Below are 18522 nucleotides of genomic sequence, written 5' to 3'. Positions count from 1 at the left end.
AATCCACACAATTTATCAGCACAACAGGGAAGGACTGAGAGGAAGGCAAATGTATTTGTGCCACTCTCTTATCTTATAACAGCAGGTGGGTCACATTTTAATCAAAAACCAAAACCCCCAGCACACCACAGCATGCAACATGCTTTTATTGTGTGCAAAAGCTGGCCTTTTTTTTTTGTACCAGACAGAACAGACTGGTGCACTCTCACACAGAAAAAAAACAACAATCTGTTCCCCTCACACAATTGCAATCAGCAAAGACACATCAGGGGAGGACTTGAAAGAACACTGGGTGACCCATTTACCAACCCATTTCCAAAATGTGTTCATTCTTCCAATCCAGTAACGCATGGATTTGTACATACTGCCATACTGCCAATGTGAATTCAAACTGGACCGTGTCAGGTCACTTCTACTGATGTTTGACACAGAAAATGACAGTATAACATCATGTAGTCTTACATTTAGGGGAGGAGCTTGGGCTGTGAGGGACGTTGGGCCCTCCCTGTGGCGTACGCATGCCGTGGCAGCTGAGCGTCACCAGTCGCCAGATGATCGCCGTCTTGCCCGAGCCGGCGTTGCCCACAATGACGGCCCCTCGTCCCTCACAGCTACTGGTTTTTCTCAGGACCTCCTCCAGTCGTGTGAACAGCCAATCTCGGCCGACAAAGGGGGTATCTGGAGTGACGCCGGGGACTTCAAACAAAAGCGGCTTCAGCATGATGTCCACTTGCTTGAATGGTGCCAATCTCCCTGGATGGAGAGAGAGGAAAGGAGTGAGAAAAAGCTGCTACATGGGATCAAATCCTCAGAAGTGGTGGAAGAAGTACTCAAATCTTTTACGTAAGTACTTGCACCACAATTGAATGACACATGACATTGGTGTGTAAGACACAAGGATTTTCATCTGACTGCATATCTCCAATTCCTAGAGGAGAGTCATTTCAGATGTTTTGGATAGAAATCATGGAAAATCCACCCATGAATGTTGGAGAATTTCATGCTTTGAAATACATAAAACAGATGATGTTCTCTTCTACATGCTGAGTTCATGCTCCCTCTTGTGATGAATGTACTTTGTGTCCATTGAGTCCACAAAATATAGAAGAATAGAAGTAGTTATTAGCACACAATGGAAATAAGCGCCTCATTATTCCGTTACACACAGATTTCACTCCAGGGTTATACCACTAAATACCTTTGGAATCATCATTTGTGCGCCCAGCTGTGTTGTGCTTGCGAACAGAGCCTCTCTGTCCGGCAGCCCTTTGGTGGTCCAGAAAACTCAAATCCTCCAATCTGGTGGAACTGGTCGCTGTAAACACGGAGAGAGTGGATAGGGAGGGAGAGATACAGAAACTGTGCAAGGACAGGCATGCTCAGATCCATTATTGTATCCATGGAGATGTGAGGATAAAGATTACAGACTTTTTTTTTTAGTAGAATTGCCTGGTGACCTTGAGGAAAGAGAGAATGGAATGAGGGAAAGGAGAGAAACAATCTCACATTCTGTAATCTTACAGCAACATGATTCTGAAATGACCGAATGCTTCATACTGTCTCACACTCCCGGATAGTAAACGTGCGATAATCACTGCAAACACATCGCCAACCGCAATGCAAAAATGTATCAGCTGTCAACAACAGCATTACAAACAATCCATTAATGACCCCAATAAGCCACACGGAGCCAACACGATTAACAAAACGGAGGCAAGGCCAAGAGAGAAACAAGAAAGACTTCTCACTCCCACATCCACCCATGGATCCACCCACTCACACACTGCACAGTTTACAGGTTACTCAGGCTGAAATGCACTGCACTGTTCAAGGCGTTTCGAGTCTCTGAACTGTAATGAATAAAAAGCTTCAGTGCTTTGTGCAGTCACTCTCAAACTTGAATAGCTAATTACAGCACGTCATTGTTCGTCATTAAACAGGATTATTAGGAAGATCAAAACATCCATTTCTGTTTGAGGTTAGAGTTTTGGTACTTATACAGGGAACAGTGGTCAGAGTGGGAAAGACTGAAGCAGAGGAGGATGTCAAAATGTGACAAAGGGCCGCAGGGGAGATTCAAAACCAAGACCATAGCTGACATGTGAGAATACCCATGAGATTCTCTGCTTCATAAACAAAACCTACTGGAGTAAAACCTCCTCTTTGCTCTTATATCTAGAGAGCAAGTGACAGGAGGAAAGGGTTAAGAGCCTCCATTCAAGTCTGCTTAGTCCACCTACCAGTTCAAGTGACTCACTCTAATTTACAAATTACTGCAAATTATGCTTTACGCTTGTTGGAACAGATGAGGTGATACTTGTGTAACATTTCCAGAAGATGTTTGTATGTCATAGTAAGCGGTGGGACGGACCGATTGTTTTGCAGGTCACAAGCATGTGTTGTGAACATCAGTATTAAAAAAAAAACACTTTTCAAAGCCTTAGCAACACAAAAGGACCAAGCTGAGTCAAACAGAAAAGCTGAAATTGATTTTCCAAGTGCATTTTCTCTCTTTTACTGCTTTAACACAAATAACATTGCCCTAATATCCTCTGTGATATCTGGAAATCTGGCATTACTGCTCTCTAATCCCTTCAGAGTGGGATAAAAAAAAAGACAGTCACGTTGCAGCCGTGGGTAAAAAACAGTGGACAGGGATGATGATGATGATGATGTATGTATGTGATGTATGTATATATATATATGTATATGTGGGAACATTGTGTTGCTATGCTATTTGACCTTTAAAGCACAAATTGTTACTGCTGCTCTATAATCAATGCACCACACAATATTATAGGTCTACTTTACTCTGCGCTAATACGCACTTGCATATGCATATGTAAGACCCACGAGTACGGCACGCTGAACTTGCTCTCCGCACACACAGTTCCACCACCCTCTCCCACACGCTGGCAGATCAGACCCCAGTCTGATAGATCTAGCAGCCCTGCATGTGTCCATCATCCTGCAGCAGCTACGTTTCATCTCACAGGCGTGTTGTGAGCACATGGAGTCTGCTCTGAGGGCCAGGCGGTGGCCAAAGAGCGGCTCTCTCACTGCATAACTCATCAATTACAGCGTGGATACTGCTCAACCATATAAATAGTTCCAAACGGAAAATAGCAAACACCTTTAATGAGATAGAGGAGAGCTTTCAGGGTTGATGTTCGGGAGAAGAATTTTTCCGGCAAGAGGGAGCTGAAGTGTAGAATTAAGAAGTGGAGGAACACCTACAGCGAGAGGATGGAGAACACTGCAGCAAAGAAGTGTGAGGGAGGTGTGGAGTGGGATGAGAAAAGATTGCTGACTATGGACAGGCAGGCCAAATGGCTGAGTGGACCAAAGACAGAAGGTGCGTTCCAAAGCTTTCATTTGATCATTCCTTGCTCTTCAATCCTCGTGTGACCAAAAATGATCAGGTCTGCAATCTTTAAGGACGCTCCAAAAGCTCTTCTTTCTGCTCTGAGGATCCTTGCTTGAGGAGTGATAACATTCAAGGGAACATAAGACCATCTGACATGGACGTTGGCTCTAAGACAGACACGCCCCTGCAGTGGGAATGTTATTTTTGATTGCACAGATCTGCTATAGACTGCAGCTGAACAACACCAGTTTGATCAAACGTGAATAGACAAATAACAACAACCTTTGTCAACATCAGGTTACAATGCCTGGATGTGTGTTCAGCGTAGATCTGAATGATAAAAGAACCATCAAACAATTAATTAACTCTTCCTATATCCCTGCAACTCACAGTAATGATCTCAGTGCTCAAGCTCACTGAGGAATAGATGCAGCCGTCAATAACCAAACAACCCAACAAACGTTTGATACCCTTAACGTAGTTTTGGACAATATGGAACTGTTGTTGTTCGTATAGCGCAATCATCAGGCCGACTGGTTATCCCACAGCCTGGCCCCTCATCTCTTTTAAGATAAACCAGCAAATTGGAGCAAATCATCAAACACAAACAAGTTTTCCAGAACTTGAGTCTGAAGATGTCGCCTGGTCTGCAGAAGCTCCCCGGCGTCACCTGTGACCCTGGAGCCTGCCGCAGTGCCCTTACAGGCTGTGTGTCGTTGTTCAGTCCGATCCCTCTGCCCTCTTCCTATCTCATTCAGCTTTTTCTGCCCCTGCTCAGTGTGTGTGGAAGTGGGTGTGTCTTCCCACATTGTTCATACTGTAGTTGTCGTTGCTTCATGCGCCTGACAATCCTCGGCCAATAACACATCTAATCTAGGTCAGGTCTCTGATCACTACCCAGTGTTGAACCAGCCATTGTCTCTTTAACAGGGTTTGAGTTTGGGTCGTGGGCCTGTACCTCTACTGGTGGACCTCACCTTCTAACAGGTCTGCTCCTCTATGCTCTCATTGATACACACACTGTATTTTTCTGGTTTGCACGAGCATAAAAAGATCTTATTGCAGCTCACAAATGCCATTATTAACTGACAGCTCGTGACCTGCTGCACTGAGCCATCATATCCTCTACTGTGTAATCAGGTAGTCTCTAATTCAAAATAAGTCATTTGAGAGACTGCATTTTTCTGTCGGCTGTCAGTGCAAACATACATCATCAATAATGAAAAGCTCTATTTTGGCCGTCGTGGCAGCAAATCAGCATAAACGGTTTCAGATGTATCCACTCTAGAGAGCTCCTTTGAAAAGCTTTGTTGTTAAGTGTGGAAATGGTGGTTCAGTAGATTGAAAGCTAAAATGGGGAGAAATTAGTTTTCACATTAAGCCTTTCGAGTGAAAGGACTCTTCAATTTACATACCAGAACATATAAACATGGAGAACACTGCCTGCTTTCATCTGAAAAGACATCATCAAGGACAGGACACTGCTTGCACGGAAAGGCTGAATTGAAATGGAACCTACAAGACGAATCTCACGCCTCAAATGAAAATCTTAAGGAGCTATTGTGCATCCTCGGCTTCTGGCTTGTCCACCCTACGTGTAACACAGTCATTTAGACATTCTGCCGACGGCCATCATACTGCACAATGCCTCCTGCCAAAATGGACCCATTCCCAGCATACGACAGGATGATGAAGCAGGTAACTCTGACTCCTCATCTTTGACAACCTTTTGTATCCCTCAGGACTTAACATCCATGCATGATCATGATAATGGGAACAGTGAAGAATGAGAACAGGAGACAATTTGATGAGATTTGCTGCACAATTTGATGATGTGCAGTCCATCTTGCCTTCAAAAGTTGTGTAGCTACTAATTGTGAAAGGAAATCTGTACCTCTGTGATTTCATAGATAGAAACAATATTTTATGTAATCTCCGTGTGCATTATCTCACAATTTCATACTTGACCTCACTAGTTTTTACGGTACAACTGTCAGAGGCATTTGTTTACATATCCTTCACTTATATGGTCTTATTTACATAAAATGTTATTGGTTGTGGCCAAATATTGCATACAACAAACATTTAGACTCTATCATGTATCCCATAATGCATTTGCAGGCCTCTGTTTTCTAGCCTAGCAGCTACTGTACTCTGTCTTGCCTCACCCTCATTCTGAATTTCATCGTCTGCCTAAATGAAAGCACCATCTGACAGAAGGAACTGGCAAGCGTTACTGTGATTGACTCCGTAGGGAATCTCCTCTTTTGCTCCCACCACAAATGAACTGACATCTAAGGAAAGAGAAAGAGCCTTGTGCACTGGCAAAGATCGTGACGAGAGAAGGGGGGGGGGGGGAGCTGTAATATGACAACTGGAGGCCTCCCAGGACGTTAAACTGGTGCTGCTCACTGTGTGCATCCAGCCTCAGTGGTAAGTAGAGCACCAAAATGTGGTGCAATGAAGTTTCATTCTGCATCACAGAGGCCTTGCAAATTATGCTTTCCCTGCATCAGCTGAAACCTGGAAACTGTCTGTTCAGCACTCAATTACTTCATCATTCATTCACGGATCAGTCACTCAATCAACTACCAAGTCCTAGCTGTCACATTCTCCTCAGCACACTCTAATGCATGATAAAACTTTCAGAAACTTACTGGGTTTGTATTCAGGTGAGACGTTTAACTGAGAATATATTGCCGCCCATAAAGCAGCAGTAATGTGTTTTGTACACTAGGGGGCAGAATAAATAAGCCGACAGACACCAATCCCTGACGTACTGTCATATTATCGAGTTGCAGGTTGCAGGTAACTACCTTCATAGTTGCACAACACCGGAGTCCCATATACATGTTTCTATCCAGCTCATAAATAAAACTCCAATATTCCCTCTGATTTGAGCTCTAGTTTAGTCTCCACCAACTCCTGAGAAAAGTATTTAGGACTTTAGCTCCTAGATGTTTGTTCTACCAGCCACTTGTGAATTTCATCTAGTCGGCTTACCAGAGCTTTTTTGTTTGGAAACAGTTGTCAACAGTTTTATATAGGGGGGTTGTTGAGAGTCGGGAACCAAAACAACAAGCCACAGTTGGCTCAATAATGTGGTGATTATTCTCAAAAATGTCTTAAATGTGTTAAAACAAGCGTCAGATCATAATACGAAAAATCCAAAATCAAACACACCTGCCACAGAGTTTGGACGAGGCATCGCAAGTGAGGATGTGGTGTGTAGATGGTGCTGTGGGAGGGGCCTCTTGGGTGCAGGGGGAGTCCTGGGTTCCATGATGTCAGTCCGATGTAAGGCCTCATCTGGTTGTGTGGTCAGATTGTCCCTGGAAGACCCCGGTGGTGCCTGGCAGCTCTCGTTTGCATGGCCCGTGCTTGTGGAACCTCCACCCGGGCCTTCATCCTTCGTCACATCCGCACTTGAGGTGCTGCGCTCCTCATTCTCAGAGGAGCTAGTGATGGTCGCTGAGCCATGCAAAGAAAGTGACAGGTGTGTTTTGGCAGCGTGGACAGGAACCAAGAGAAAGCCAAAAATTACTGGATAATGGAAAACACTCAACAAGAGGAGATGTGTTGAAAACACATCACTCAAGGTGATTTATTCTACCTGACTTTGAGCCTTTTGCCCTTTATTTTGCAACTATAAATGCAAACTCTATTTAAGGAGGAAAAGTGGCCCATTTTAGGTGAATCAGACCCATAAGAAACAAAACAGCAGTGCCCCAGTTTTGACAGGAGGGAGCTGAGCCTTGAGGCTGAAGTGGCTCAGGCAAAAGAAACCAGCTGTGGTGTCGGGGTACACATTTGACATAGACTTAAAAATGTAAATGAAGCCGTATCTTCCTTCCTACAGGACAGAGTGACACCTCAGAGGCATCCGTCATCATTTGGGATTAACCTCCAGGTAAGTGTTTCTATATGGAGTTAAATGGACCATTGACATAATTCTCTTTCTCTGCTTGTGATTCATGACTTGGCTTTGCCTTCTGAACACATTTCAGCCAGAATAAAGAGAATTAGCTGAAGTCTCACCTATGATTCCGCTATCCTTGCTCTCCAGGGTGGAGGTCGGGCTTCGAGAAGGAAGCCCGGGACTGTTCCCAATGAAGAGTCCAGGGCCGCTGCATGGGACAGGGTGGGATGCAGAGCTGGAGAGAGTCCCACAGGGGCTGGTACTGGTGCTGCACTGGGATAAGGGCAAGATGTGTCCACCTGCCCGAGTGCTCAAGGTGGAAGAGGGACTGTCTGAACAGGGAGACGCAGTGCTGCAGGTGAGACTGGAGCCGGGACTCCCCCCCTGGCCTGAGGTATCACACTGCGAGAAAAAAAGAGAGAGCAGAAGGACAGTGATAAATGACTGGGGAGGATAAATTGCTCTTACGTTAAGAGGAGCAGAGAGACAGATCAATAGTACAAGGAGAAAGTGGCGAGAAAGAGGAGGAAAGTGACGCTGTTCCACTGAAGATTTATGGTTTGACTCATGCAAACATCTGTGAGTGTGTTTGTGCATGTATAAGTGTGTATTCTGATGAGAACAATTCCAGTTCTGAGTTCATATCTAAGGCACAGTGCGTTCAGTAAACACAAGACAGACGAGCTGTTGCTGATTGAACACACTGCATCTAATGTCACGTTTGGAAATAAGGTCATCGGATTCTAGAGGGAGGCATGTTTATCCAGGTGTGTAGGTGTGAGTGTGTGTGTAGGTGTGTGTGTGTGTGTGCGCGTGACAGCAGTGTATTCAGACAGCGCCGGGCAAACACACCCCAAACTGTCATTGTTAATGAGATGCCCAAGGAAGTACACACTCCGAATGTTGGCATGCACATTTGAGAGTAACTTAGAAGCAGCATTTGTCACAAAAGCTCTTAAATACCAAGTGCTGACCCAAGACATTACATCACTGGGGGATACTGTAGGTGTGGACTTTCTGCTGCTATTATTATGTCCTCAGCCTGGGAGTGAGAGGCCTTCATCTATCTGGACTCTAAGAAAAAAGGAACAACAACTCTCCAAATACTGCTCATTGTCAGCAATAAAAGGCAGCATCCATAATTCATTTAACAGCTTTTGAAAACAGTGTGTGTTGTGTGTGTGTTTGTGTGTGTGTGTGTGTGTGTGTGTGTGTGTGTGTGTGTGTGTGTGTGTGTAATGAAAATAGTGAGAACAATCCCATTGTTACCCACAAACCAAGACCTTTCAAACCAAATTAGATACATTTTCATATTCATTTTGATTTGCCTGTTTATTTATTCTGATGGCTGTTTGATTTCCGACGTCTTGATATCGTCGTAGCTTCTGACCTGCACAACATAATTAGATATAATACCGTAAATCTTAATGTCACATTGTCTTTGAGATTGAGTCACATTGGAGTACGTGGTTGGCATTTTGCCTTTGTTATGAACGCCACAGAAGAGAGAGGTTAGAGGGGCTTTTATACATATATTTGTTTTTAGTATTTCCTTGTCAGACTCAGAGCAGTCACATTAGGTCCATGTTGAGCGCTCGGCCATACAGGATGCTCCTATCAAACATCTTTCCCGACATTTTTCAAATTATTCCTGATAAGTGCATGAATGAATGCAACAGAGTAGTTAAAAGAGTTTTCTAATGAATTGCATCAGAGCTCAGATCCTTGTGATGTGCGGAGGATTTCGTAATATCCTGCAAGTTCAACTGACACTTTTTCCCCCAAAAGAAATTAGTCTTTTTTTTTATGTACTTGTACTTTTAATCAAGAGCGTTTCAGGACTCCTCATTACCCATGCAACATTTCTGTGGCTGCAGGGAGAAAGGCAGGAGAGGTGGAACAGCTCACAGTTATTCCCTTTATACCAGAGCCTCATCTATCTTAGCCAGGACAACCCACATTCCTCATGCGAGGCTCACTTTCCCTGTGAAACTGACTGAATCTGGAGCTCAGGTGGTGGAATGAGGCTGAGAAAGTGGGCCAAGGCTGAGCAATGCAAAGGCATACAGATGAAGAAGCATAGGCATAGAGAGAGAGAACGTCTCAACCTCATCCATACATCAACTGTCACTAAAGACACACACATCTGATCCACACATTCTTTGCACTGAATCAGTTTCAGACTCATTTATGCAGAGAGGAAAGAAAATACAATTGGAGAATTAAAAAAAAATCTTAAGACAACTGCAAAGATCTATGTCAGTGGACAAAATGCTCTTGTGCTGAACCGTCCATCTCTGTTTTATACGACACACACACACACATGACAGCCAAAGCCCCGTAAATCAACATGCTGCCCTACCTTCTTTTCCCGCCTGTCCTCCATAGGAGAGCTATCTGTGCCGGGCGTCGCTTCTCCCAGTAAGAAGCATAGTCTGGTCATCAGTTCCTGGGTAGAAAGGGAGGAGCCCAGCTGGTGCTCCACGTGGAGGTCTGGAACACACACACGCACGCACACACACACAGATGGATTAACGTGCAAATGGATACATGGCGGGCCAGATGAAAGCACCATCTAAGTGACGCTCAGCCTCCTTCGTAATGCTCCCACCCAGCGACATCGCCGGTGGACTGCATGAGGCGTTTGCATCCACAGGTCAGCACAGCTCCATCTGCCCTGCTTACCAATACACACACACACACACACGGCGGCTTTCTTTCTAAGGCAGCGGCGAGAGGTTGTGTGAGGTTGTGAGTTTTCCCGTGCACACGCCTGCCAGGTGCTCTCGGTTAAGGGACGGGTTGTGAATTTCAATGAGCTCCGTGTCGACTCTGGAGGGGAGAGAAGGAGCGCCTCTGCTCTGCCTCCTCTGTTGCTCCAGGAGAGATTGGCTGACACAGTCCATGTGGTGCATTCATTTATCAATGTTTAAGGCTCCCCGATGCTTTGACCTCCAACCCCTGACTCATCTCACGTCCACGCTCGCCACTCTGGAGCACGGCGGCAACACTTCTCACGTCTTTGCAGCTGAGTAATATATTTCTCAGCTCTCATGTCTCATTTGTGTGCCGTTATCAGCTGAGTAACATGCATACTGAGTAGGCATCTAAACAGGCTGACAGGACAGCACAGATTTCAGGAACAGCTCACTCCTCCTCACCAACATCTTTGCATTCAGCCACCACACTCATCTCTCATTCTCTCTCTCTCTTGCTGTCTCGCGCTCTCCTTTCACTGCATCACATTACTTTTTATGTGCTAGCAAACTGTGTGTTAAGAAGAGGCCCAGCATCCAAAGGTCAGTTTGAAAAGATAAACCTGTTCCATACGGCGTCCCAATTAAAGCCTTTGTCGACACTCTTTTCACTTCACAGCATGAAAAAGCAGGCGAAGTCTTGTGCAGACGGTGTGGACGTGTATGTCAGAGAGGGGGAGGAGAGAAAACTTTGCATTTAGTCAGCAGAGCAGTGAGATCCAATCTGGAGTATCGTGAGGACACAATGAATGTCCAGCACTATTCATCAAACAACCTAGCAGTTGCCATTGGTAACGGGAAACTGAAAGGTGCCTGGCAACCAGGATGGAAGATGCCTCATAAAATCTGTGCACCCTTAGGGCGACCCTCTGGTTGCAAATACAAAGAGAGAGGAATGAAATATGAGTATGAGTGCTTTCTTCTACCTTTTGCAATTCTTTCTTAATGCACAAAGGTGAGGGCTCAGACTCGGAGAAACTGATAAAACAAATTAACTCCCGACAAGCCACTGAGGATTACAGAGAAATCCTTCTCCCTTGTGTACCTCAAAGGAAAACTTCAAGCAAAGCTCTTAGGTCAGAACACTTGAAAGTATCTCAACCCCTCCACACATTCTCAATGCCTCTCTGCCTCCCATCCTTCCCTCCCCTCACCTCATCCTCCGTTCATTCTCATTCATCACTTCCAATCAGTAGCTGGAAAAATGGACAAAATGCAAAGCACACACCCACACGTTCCCCCGTTCTCACCTCTGTGTTCTGCCTTGCCACGGCACGAGGCAAAGACAAGAGGTTCTCTCGCACTGGAAGAGCCATCCACATACTCCAGCTTCCTCACCAGTCCTTTGGAAACAGCAAAGAGAGAGACGGAAGAGGGAGAGGGAGAGGGAGGGAGAGAGGGGGAGGGAGGGAGAGAGGGAGAGGAGAGGAGAGGAGAGGAGGCAGGGAGGGAGGGAGGGTGGAGATGGGGAAGGATATGAAAGAAAGTGTGAGAGAGAGGGGGGGGGGAGAGAGAAAGAGAGAGAGAGAGAGAGAGAGAGAGAGAGAGAGAAAGAGAGAGAGAGATATTAAGCCTTTCTAGATGAGATATGTGGTGCAGCATTTGAATTGTGTCCCATGAGTAAAGCAGTATGTACAGAGTGTAAGCCGTGCATGCAAACAACAATATTCACAGTGCCGTGGGTGTTTATCTATAATATATTAACATAGATAATAAGTGTGTGTGATGGCAGGCAGAGCGGTGTGCTCATACTGATGTGTGGGTGTGTCTCAATTTATGCAACATCTGAGGGCCCTGATGGACATTTGGGACTGAGATCATTTGTTTGGGAAGTGAATTTAATGGAGTGGTGATAGTAAATGGAAGCTTTCGGCGCCGTTTCATGTTTTCATCTCCGAGGCCAAACTAAAAATGATGGCGGCGACTTTTGTGTATTTTTGTCTGTGTGGTTTTCTGTCATGTTTACTTAGTGTACTGATGGCACTTAGGTTTGAGGTTGGGAAAAACAAGGCTGTGATGCATGCTGTGAAATTAAATACCTCATTTTGTCAGTGATTAGACTTGCTGCACGACATTGCCCCCCTGTGGTTGTTTAAGGTAAGACAAACGCTCATCCTGCTTTTGAAAGCTTAGACGTACAAACGTGAGGGATTCAATGACTTCAAATATTGTATCTATTTTTCTTTTGTGCCTTTTTGTAATTTTTAAATATTCAATATGTTAATTTTCACAACTGGATATTTATTCTGTGTTCATTCCTTTTTTTAAACACCCTATAAACAAAAGGACAAAAATATTCACATATCAATTTGAAATTTCCGAGGAGGAGGATTCATGTGACAGTTTGATGTAGAGAATAGTCCTACAATACATGAATGTCTCAAAATTCCCTTTGGGCAAAGTGTGGTAAACAGCAGGCCTTTGTAACTTGTTTAATCATTTACTGCTTCAATCTGTCCCATGTATTTGGGCCCTGAGGGTGATGTAATGTCTGTGAAAGCTGAATGCACAGAAGCTCTCCATCAGTAGAGACAAACCCACACAAGCACACTTTAAAAATATATCACTAGTGTATAAGCGGTGATAGATAATAGATGGATGGATAATTATTATGATGGTTTAGCCTCATAATGATCAGCAGTCAACCCACCTGGGGACTTGATGTAGGACTGGGAAGAAACTATGTAGGACTGACGAGGGAGAAGAGGAGACGAAGGCAGGGAAATGGATGCACCCTTGGTCAGTCTCTTGGTCTTGTTTGACTTATCAGTGTGTCCACTCGCTCGCTCCTGTGTGTGTGTGGCGCGCCCACCGCTGGACCTCTGCAAGGTGCTGTGGGTGTAGATCTCACCTATGAGGAAAAGTGTGTGGGAGGAAAGAGAAGGTGTGAATATAAAATAAGCATTAAACAGCACTGGGCAGATTTGGTGTTGGTGTTTGTGCTTGTGTGTGTGTCAGCTTTAACAAATCACACACAGGGAGCAGCATTAAATATGTCTCACAGATGACTGAGTGAGCGAGCATCTTGTCTTGGCGGAGTGACTATGAATGAGGTAATGGAAAGTTGGCAATGTCAGAACATCTATTTAAGGGAATGAGATCACTCTCAACAATGAGGCTACGTTTCAATATTGCAATCATTTTGGTGTGCGGGCTTCACGTGATCATTCAGCGTGGTGCCTTCAAGTACACACACTTCAATTACCAATCACAATTTGACTGTGTGATCTTAAAAACTCTATCCAATCTGTCACAGCCTTTTATTAAAATATCAAATCATTTCTCTTATTTGATTTAATTATCTATTGCCTTGATTTTCTCTCCGTCTCAATTTGAATGCTTTTTTGACGCTTTTCTGCTTCCTTGTTTTATCATTTATTACTCCAACATTCTTATTCTTATCAAGCAAATTAAAGATACACCATCCATGCCTTTTCCAAGCCGAGTGAACCCTGCATGTGTTCAGGGAGCACAACACCCAGGTTCATGCTGAGCTTTTAAGAAAGCAGCATTGATATCTCTTCATATGACCGCCGTCTCTCCCAATGCACTGCAGACGTGACATGATTTAATGAGAGTGACACAGTTCTCTGTCTTCCTCTCTGTTCTTGCAATAGAGAGCAGCACATTGTGAAATATTAATGAGCAACATGCTTCTCTAATACTGGGCTGTATGTTGGTCGCTCTCTTCAAGTGCAGGATTATTCTACTGTACTGCGAGAGGACACACTGTGAAAATGTTCCCATCACTTCCCGTCTGGTTTATATTTCAGGTTCCATCCTATATGCAGCAGGGACATAACAAACATACAGCATCATACCAGAAGTACCACAGTTCGATTGCTAATTAAATATTTCAGCTGGAATTCAATGAGTTTTAAGTAGGTCGGGATGTTTGCCTAACCTAGTCTAACTTCACCTGACACACTTTGAATGCAAGCAGCGGGACACTGCAGACGGATGAGACACACTGATGAATGAGGCTAATTGAATGGGCTCTACTTAAACCACCCTAGAGAAGAGAAGAAGAAGAGGAAGATCTAAAATAATGTTAGACCTGCTGTCTTCAACCAAACAAACACGATCCCAGCGTACATTAGTCATCAAAGTAATCTGTGTCCCCCCCCTGCTGCTCAGATGAGTGTCTCTGTTTACTGCCTCTGTGTGCAATGTTCACTTTATTATTCCACTCATATGCCACAGTTTAGATCTGATATGGTTTTGTACTCACCTGGACATCTTTCTCTCTTTTTCTCTCCTTTCTTCCCTCCTCCATCCCTCTTTCCAAACACAGCTCTGAACATCGCTGCTTCGATCTCTGTTGCCTCTGTGGAATACAAAGCAAATGTTAATCGCAATTAGGAGCTCTGAGGAACTTGAATGCAGCACCTCCCCTGCTGATTGGGATTCTGCTTTTGGAGGAACAGGTTTCATTGCTGCGTCATGACAGCATCTGTCAAACAGCATCTGTCTTTGTAGTTAATCCATATAACAATCCAATGTACAGGAATGTTTTTTTTTAAAGTGATTACTCTGAATCAAAGCCTCTCCTTACCTGTCCTTAAGTCTTCTTTGATGCCTGCATGTTTACACAGAAATCCATAAAGCTGGTCAGGATAATTGTAATTCTCTCGATCCAATTAAGAAGTATCGACCTGCTCTGTCAATTCTGGATGCTCACAGAGAAGGAGGAGGAGGAGGAGGAACCAGGCTCGCACACGTTCACACGCGTGACCGCGCACACTGTGACTTATCATAGTTAGACCAGCACGAATAGCTTTCAGTTGAATGTGTATTTGATTACAAATTTAAAATTTTTTTTCCGGATTTATTCTGGTTTTGATTCACCCTTGCGAAGTTCTTTTGTCAATCTGCTTTGTTTCTTTTTAGTTCCACACACTGATGATGATTGCTGCTACTACAGGAAGTACAGATTAATACCGATAATTATATTTTCCCTTTAAATTTCATATTATTTGTTCATTAATCAAATTCACTCCAAAATGTTTTTGCAAATAGGAAATATCGAGGGCCGTTTTTTATGAAGAAGTGTCAGAACATAAAAAAAATAATAATTTGGACCAGATCATCAAACTTCATGCAGCTGTGTTTTTTAAATAACTATCTAAAATAACACATAACTATTTGAGGAAATGAATCGGAGTCGTGATTATTCTGGTACGTTTTGGTCATTTTACCAACAGTGACCACCAGGGAGCGCAAGTCGTTTTCCCTGCACCTGTCAGCCACGCGAAGAAGAGTCACAACGACCGGCTACTTAACCGAGAGTCTTGGCATCTTCCCCCTCTTCACAAGTAGCAGCAATGGGAGGTAAGGTCTCCGTCCACTTACAAACTGAAACCTGTTTTTTGTTTATAGCTATACTTGTATTTGTTACTTCGAAGGCTGCCAACCAATTCAATAGCAGAAATGCCGTTTTAAACTCAAGTTTCTACTTGTGACCACGTGTGCTGGGTTTTGCAGCCATGATGGCGCGTGTCTGCGTGGTGAATGAGCCCGCTTTACTGTTCACGTTAAGGCAGAACTTAGCGGGGAAGTCGTCAAATGATCCATGTTGGTGTAACTGGGAACTATTATCGTTCTGTTAAAGTTTTTTGCTGTGGTTTGTGAACTGGTTAGCATGACACGACGCCGGAAATGCGTGGCCGCCATGCTCTCAGAGGCGCATTAGCCACAATGCTACGACGTTACTGTGCGTTCAATTAAAGACATTCTATCAATCACGGTTTGTAGAAGTAAATGTTTGTTTCATACAGAAGAAACTATGTATCTGAAGTTGGTCATTGTTTCTCTTCGCTCTAGTATCACCATCACAAATAACTCTCAAACACACATTCAGCATTGCAATAATAGTTAAACCTGCCTATAAATGCATTGGCTGACTCTTATTATTCAGTCGAGGTTAACCGAGTCACATAGACTCAGTACTTGAAAATAACTTGATGTGTGTCCTGCTCTTTCTCTGTAGGTGATAAGAGCCATACGGTTGGATTCCTGCATGAGCCAGACTGAGGATGACAGCGGTCCATCATCAGTAGAGCAGGATGATGGTTCTGATTCTTCTCACGCTGTCAATGCAGTGTCTGGCTTAACTCTGCAAGAAAGTAGCTGATGAGACTGCATTTGCAACCCATCTAAATGTAGGTATAGATGGCAGAAGTGTGCTTTATTATTCCCCTCCTGATGGAAGCCTCGTCGTGAGGTCACATGGTGCATCTTTGACAGCCTGGCCTCTCTGCTGTGAGATAAGCTGGGTTTTATTAATTCAGATGCAAAATCAAATATCCCTGCGCTTTCTGCCCGCCTTTACCATGGCGACTTGGATTGAATCGGGGATGATAAATAAAACCAATGGTTTATGTCTAAACTGCCTTCCTTCACACCTCAAAAGGATAATATGTTTCAAAAAACCTAATTGCTGGACCTGTTTCCCTTTCAGGATCAATGTTCTTAAGGGGAAACCAGAGAGCGGAGGATTAGTTGCAGCAATGTAACAAATGGATCCAGTCTCGGTCAGATGGGATGCGTTGCTGGTGAGTTTGTCTTTGTCTTGTTGGTGTATGACTCTCATTGCATCCACTGATAGACCAGAAGCAAGATTCCATGGCTTCTGTGTTTGCATAGTGATGCTACACTGATCCTTCCCTGCACTTTCTGGCTGCTCTCTTCCATTGCAGACCTGATTGAATCGAGGAATACATTTCACACATCACTTCTGTCCTGAGGTCACACTTGCGTTGCAGGATTAATTCATTACATCTGTGTAAATGTTTCATTTTGTTGCAGGTTCCAACAAAGGTTCCAGCTGCAGTCTCCCAATTGGACCATACTTCTACTGCCCACAGGTGAACATCGTCCTGACAACGCTTTACATGTTTCAGCAAAGCTCTGAAGAAGCATAGTGCTGACCTGTGTTTGTCTCTTTCAGATTTGGCGAGGCGTCTGCTGGGCAGCACATCAGAACAGCTCCCTGAGTCGCTGCTAGACTGGACACTACAGTCTCACCATAACGTTCTCAGTGCCTCTCTAAGGCCCTGCCCTTAATGTATCTGTATGAGTCTGACCTTAATTTAGCTGCTGTTTGTGCATTTCATGTGATATCTGCAGCATTCCACTGTACCAAATCCATAGCAAGGTCAACAACCTCTTTCCAGCAGGTCACCACTGAGGTGGCGCTGCCAGCAGTGAATTGTAAGCTTGAAAAGAAAACTATGACCAGCAATTTTAAGTCTTTTTAACAGTCATTGTAATGGGATTTAGACCATTTTATTTTCCTCATGTGGTTGAACTTGTTTCAAATTTGTCATTTGCACAATAAAACAGTCAAACTGTACATTGAAATTGAATTTTGTGCAAAGTACTAAGCATAAAAGAAAATGGAATACAAGTGCAGTATGAAAATAAACAAATGTGTTGAGTCCACAATTATAAACTTATTGTATAAATCTAAAGTGGTTTGAATGTTCTCTAAATTTAAGTTATCAGTCTGAGGTAAATACATTGAATTGTGTAGTAGTCCAGTACATGTCACTAATGCATTAAGTGTGTAACTGTACAATGACCAGGTAAACTTTTGTTTCCTGGTTTTGCTTCAGTTTGGATCCGTCCATCAATTTAAACTTTTAGTTTTGGCTTATTGGGAAATTGGCATTTTGTTGAAGTGTATTACTGTTAAGCTTCTTACTGTGACCTGCTCTATGCAGTCTGTTTAGAGAAAAAAAAACAAAAAAAAAGGCCAGTTTCAAAAATTAGTATTTCACTTGTGTGCGAACCACATTGTGATGGAGGTAAGGATGGACTCAATGATGGAAGAGTAGAAGAGCACCATCATTGTCTTAGGAAGGAAGGACATCCTCTGCTGGGCTTTTTTGGTGAGGGAGCAGATGTTAATTCAAGTATCATGTGGCAAGCAAGGATCTTATTCACAGCTTGCACATTCTTCCTTATGGTGCCTCCAGCTATTTTAACAATTTTACTTTAAATAGCTACAACTTAATGTTAACATCAACTACTTCAACTAATTTACCAATTGTTTACAGAGCATTAACGGAACAATCAGAAAAAGTAATAGATATATAAGTAGATATACTTTATTGATCCCAAACTTGGAATTTGTTCAACACAAACTTAAAACAATTTATTTACTTTAGTGTTTGCACCCAAATGTTATTGCTCTTTTGTTCATATTGCAGTACTTTGAAATAAAAGTGTACAATACACTACTTTTGAATAAATTCTAGCAATAATTTATAGTCATGCTTTGTCTATCATTTAGAGAGTTGGGGAAAAAGGATTATTGTGATGTTTGTGCTTCTGTAGCCCGACAGTATTAACTGAAAACTTAATAAATGAAATACTGAGCATATTTTGATAAAGCCATCAAAGAAGCATGAGACCCAGCAATATGGCATGGAAATGGTATTATACTACAACACCATTAACTGAGCAACTCACAAGGG

The 18522-nt window shown here is 43.4% G+C and overlaps 1 protein-coding gene, 1 long non-coding RNA gene and 2 other non-coding genes across 5 annotated transcripts in view; 3 read left to right on the top strand and 1 right to left on the bottom strand.

Annotated features, from left to right (window-relative positions):
• The window catches only part of LOC143004451 (protein TANC1-like), a 32227-nt gene extending 17881 nt beyond the window's left edge, over positions 1-14346 (bottom strand). The window contains exons 1-8 of the mRNA XM_076155316.1: positions 14274-14346; positions 12693-12893; positions 11293-11385; positions 9649-9779; positions 7406-7688; positions 6551-6838; positions 1199-1315; positions 463-753 (exon numbers count right to left, since the gene is read on the bottom strand). Coding sequence (XP_076011431.1) covers positions 463-753; positions 1199-1315; positions 6551-6838; positions 7406-7688; positions 9649-9779; positions 11293-11385; positions 12693-12893; positions 14274-14346 — 1477 coding nt within the window. The remainder of the gene's footprint in view (positions 1-462; positions 754-1198; positions 1316-6550; positions 6839-7405; positions 7689-9648; positions 9780-11292; positions 11386-12692; positions 12894-14273) is intronic.
• A 945-nt stretch (positions 14347-15291) lies between these two features.
• LOC143004608 (uncharacterized) lies at positions 15292-18330 on the top strand. 2 transcript variants are annotated; one of them, XR_012963979.1, is made up of 5 exons: positions 15292-15373; positions 16032-16203; positions 16503-16596; positions 16850-16908; positions 16992-17549. It is a non-coding gene; the product is annotated as an uncharacterized LOC143004608 (long non-coding RNA). The 2 variants fall into 2 exon arrangements; XR_012963978.1 differs by having other exon boundaries at positions 16032-16596; positions 16992-18330.
• On the top strand, positions 16274-16407 carry LOC143005108 (small nucleolar RNA SNORA31). Its single transcript, XR_012964007.1, has one exon. It is a non-coding gene; the product is annotated as a small nucleolar RNA SNORA31 (small nucleolar RNA).
• On the top strand, positions 16634-16766 carry LOC143005107 (small nucleolar RNA SNORA31). Its single transcript, XR_012964006.1, has one exon. It is a non-coding gene; the product is annotated as a small nucleolar RNA SNORA31 (small nucleolar RNA).
• Positions 18331-18522: the final 192 nt, after the last annotated feature.

Source organism: Genypterus blacodes, unplaced genomic scaffold (genome assembly GCF_046128005.1).
Source record: "Genypterus blacodes isolate CSIRO-AG114 ecotype Tasmania unplaced genomic scaffold, CSIRO-AGI_Gbla_v1 ptg000067l_1, whole genome shotgun sequence".
Lineage (NCBI taxonomy): Eukaryota > Metazoa > Chordata > Actinopteri > Ophidiiformes > Ophidiidae > Genypterus > Genypterus blacodes.
This window is presented reverse-complemented; position numbering and strand designations above follow the sequence as displayed.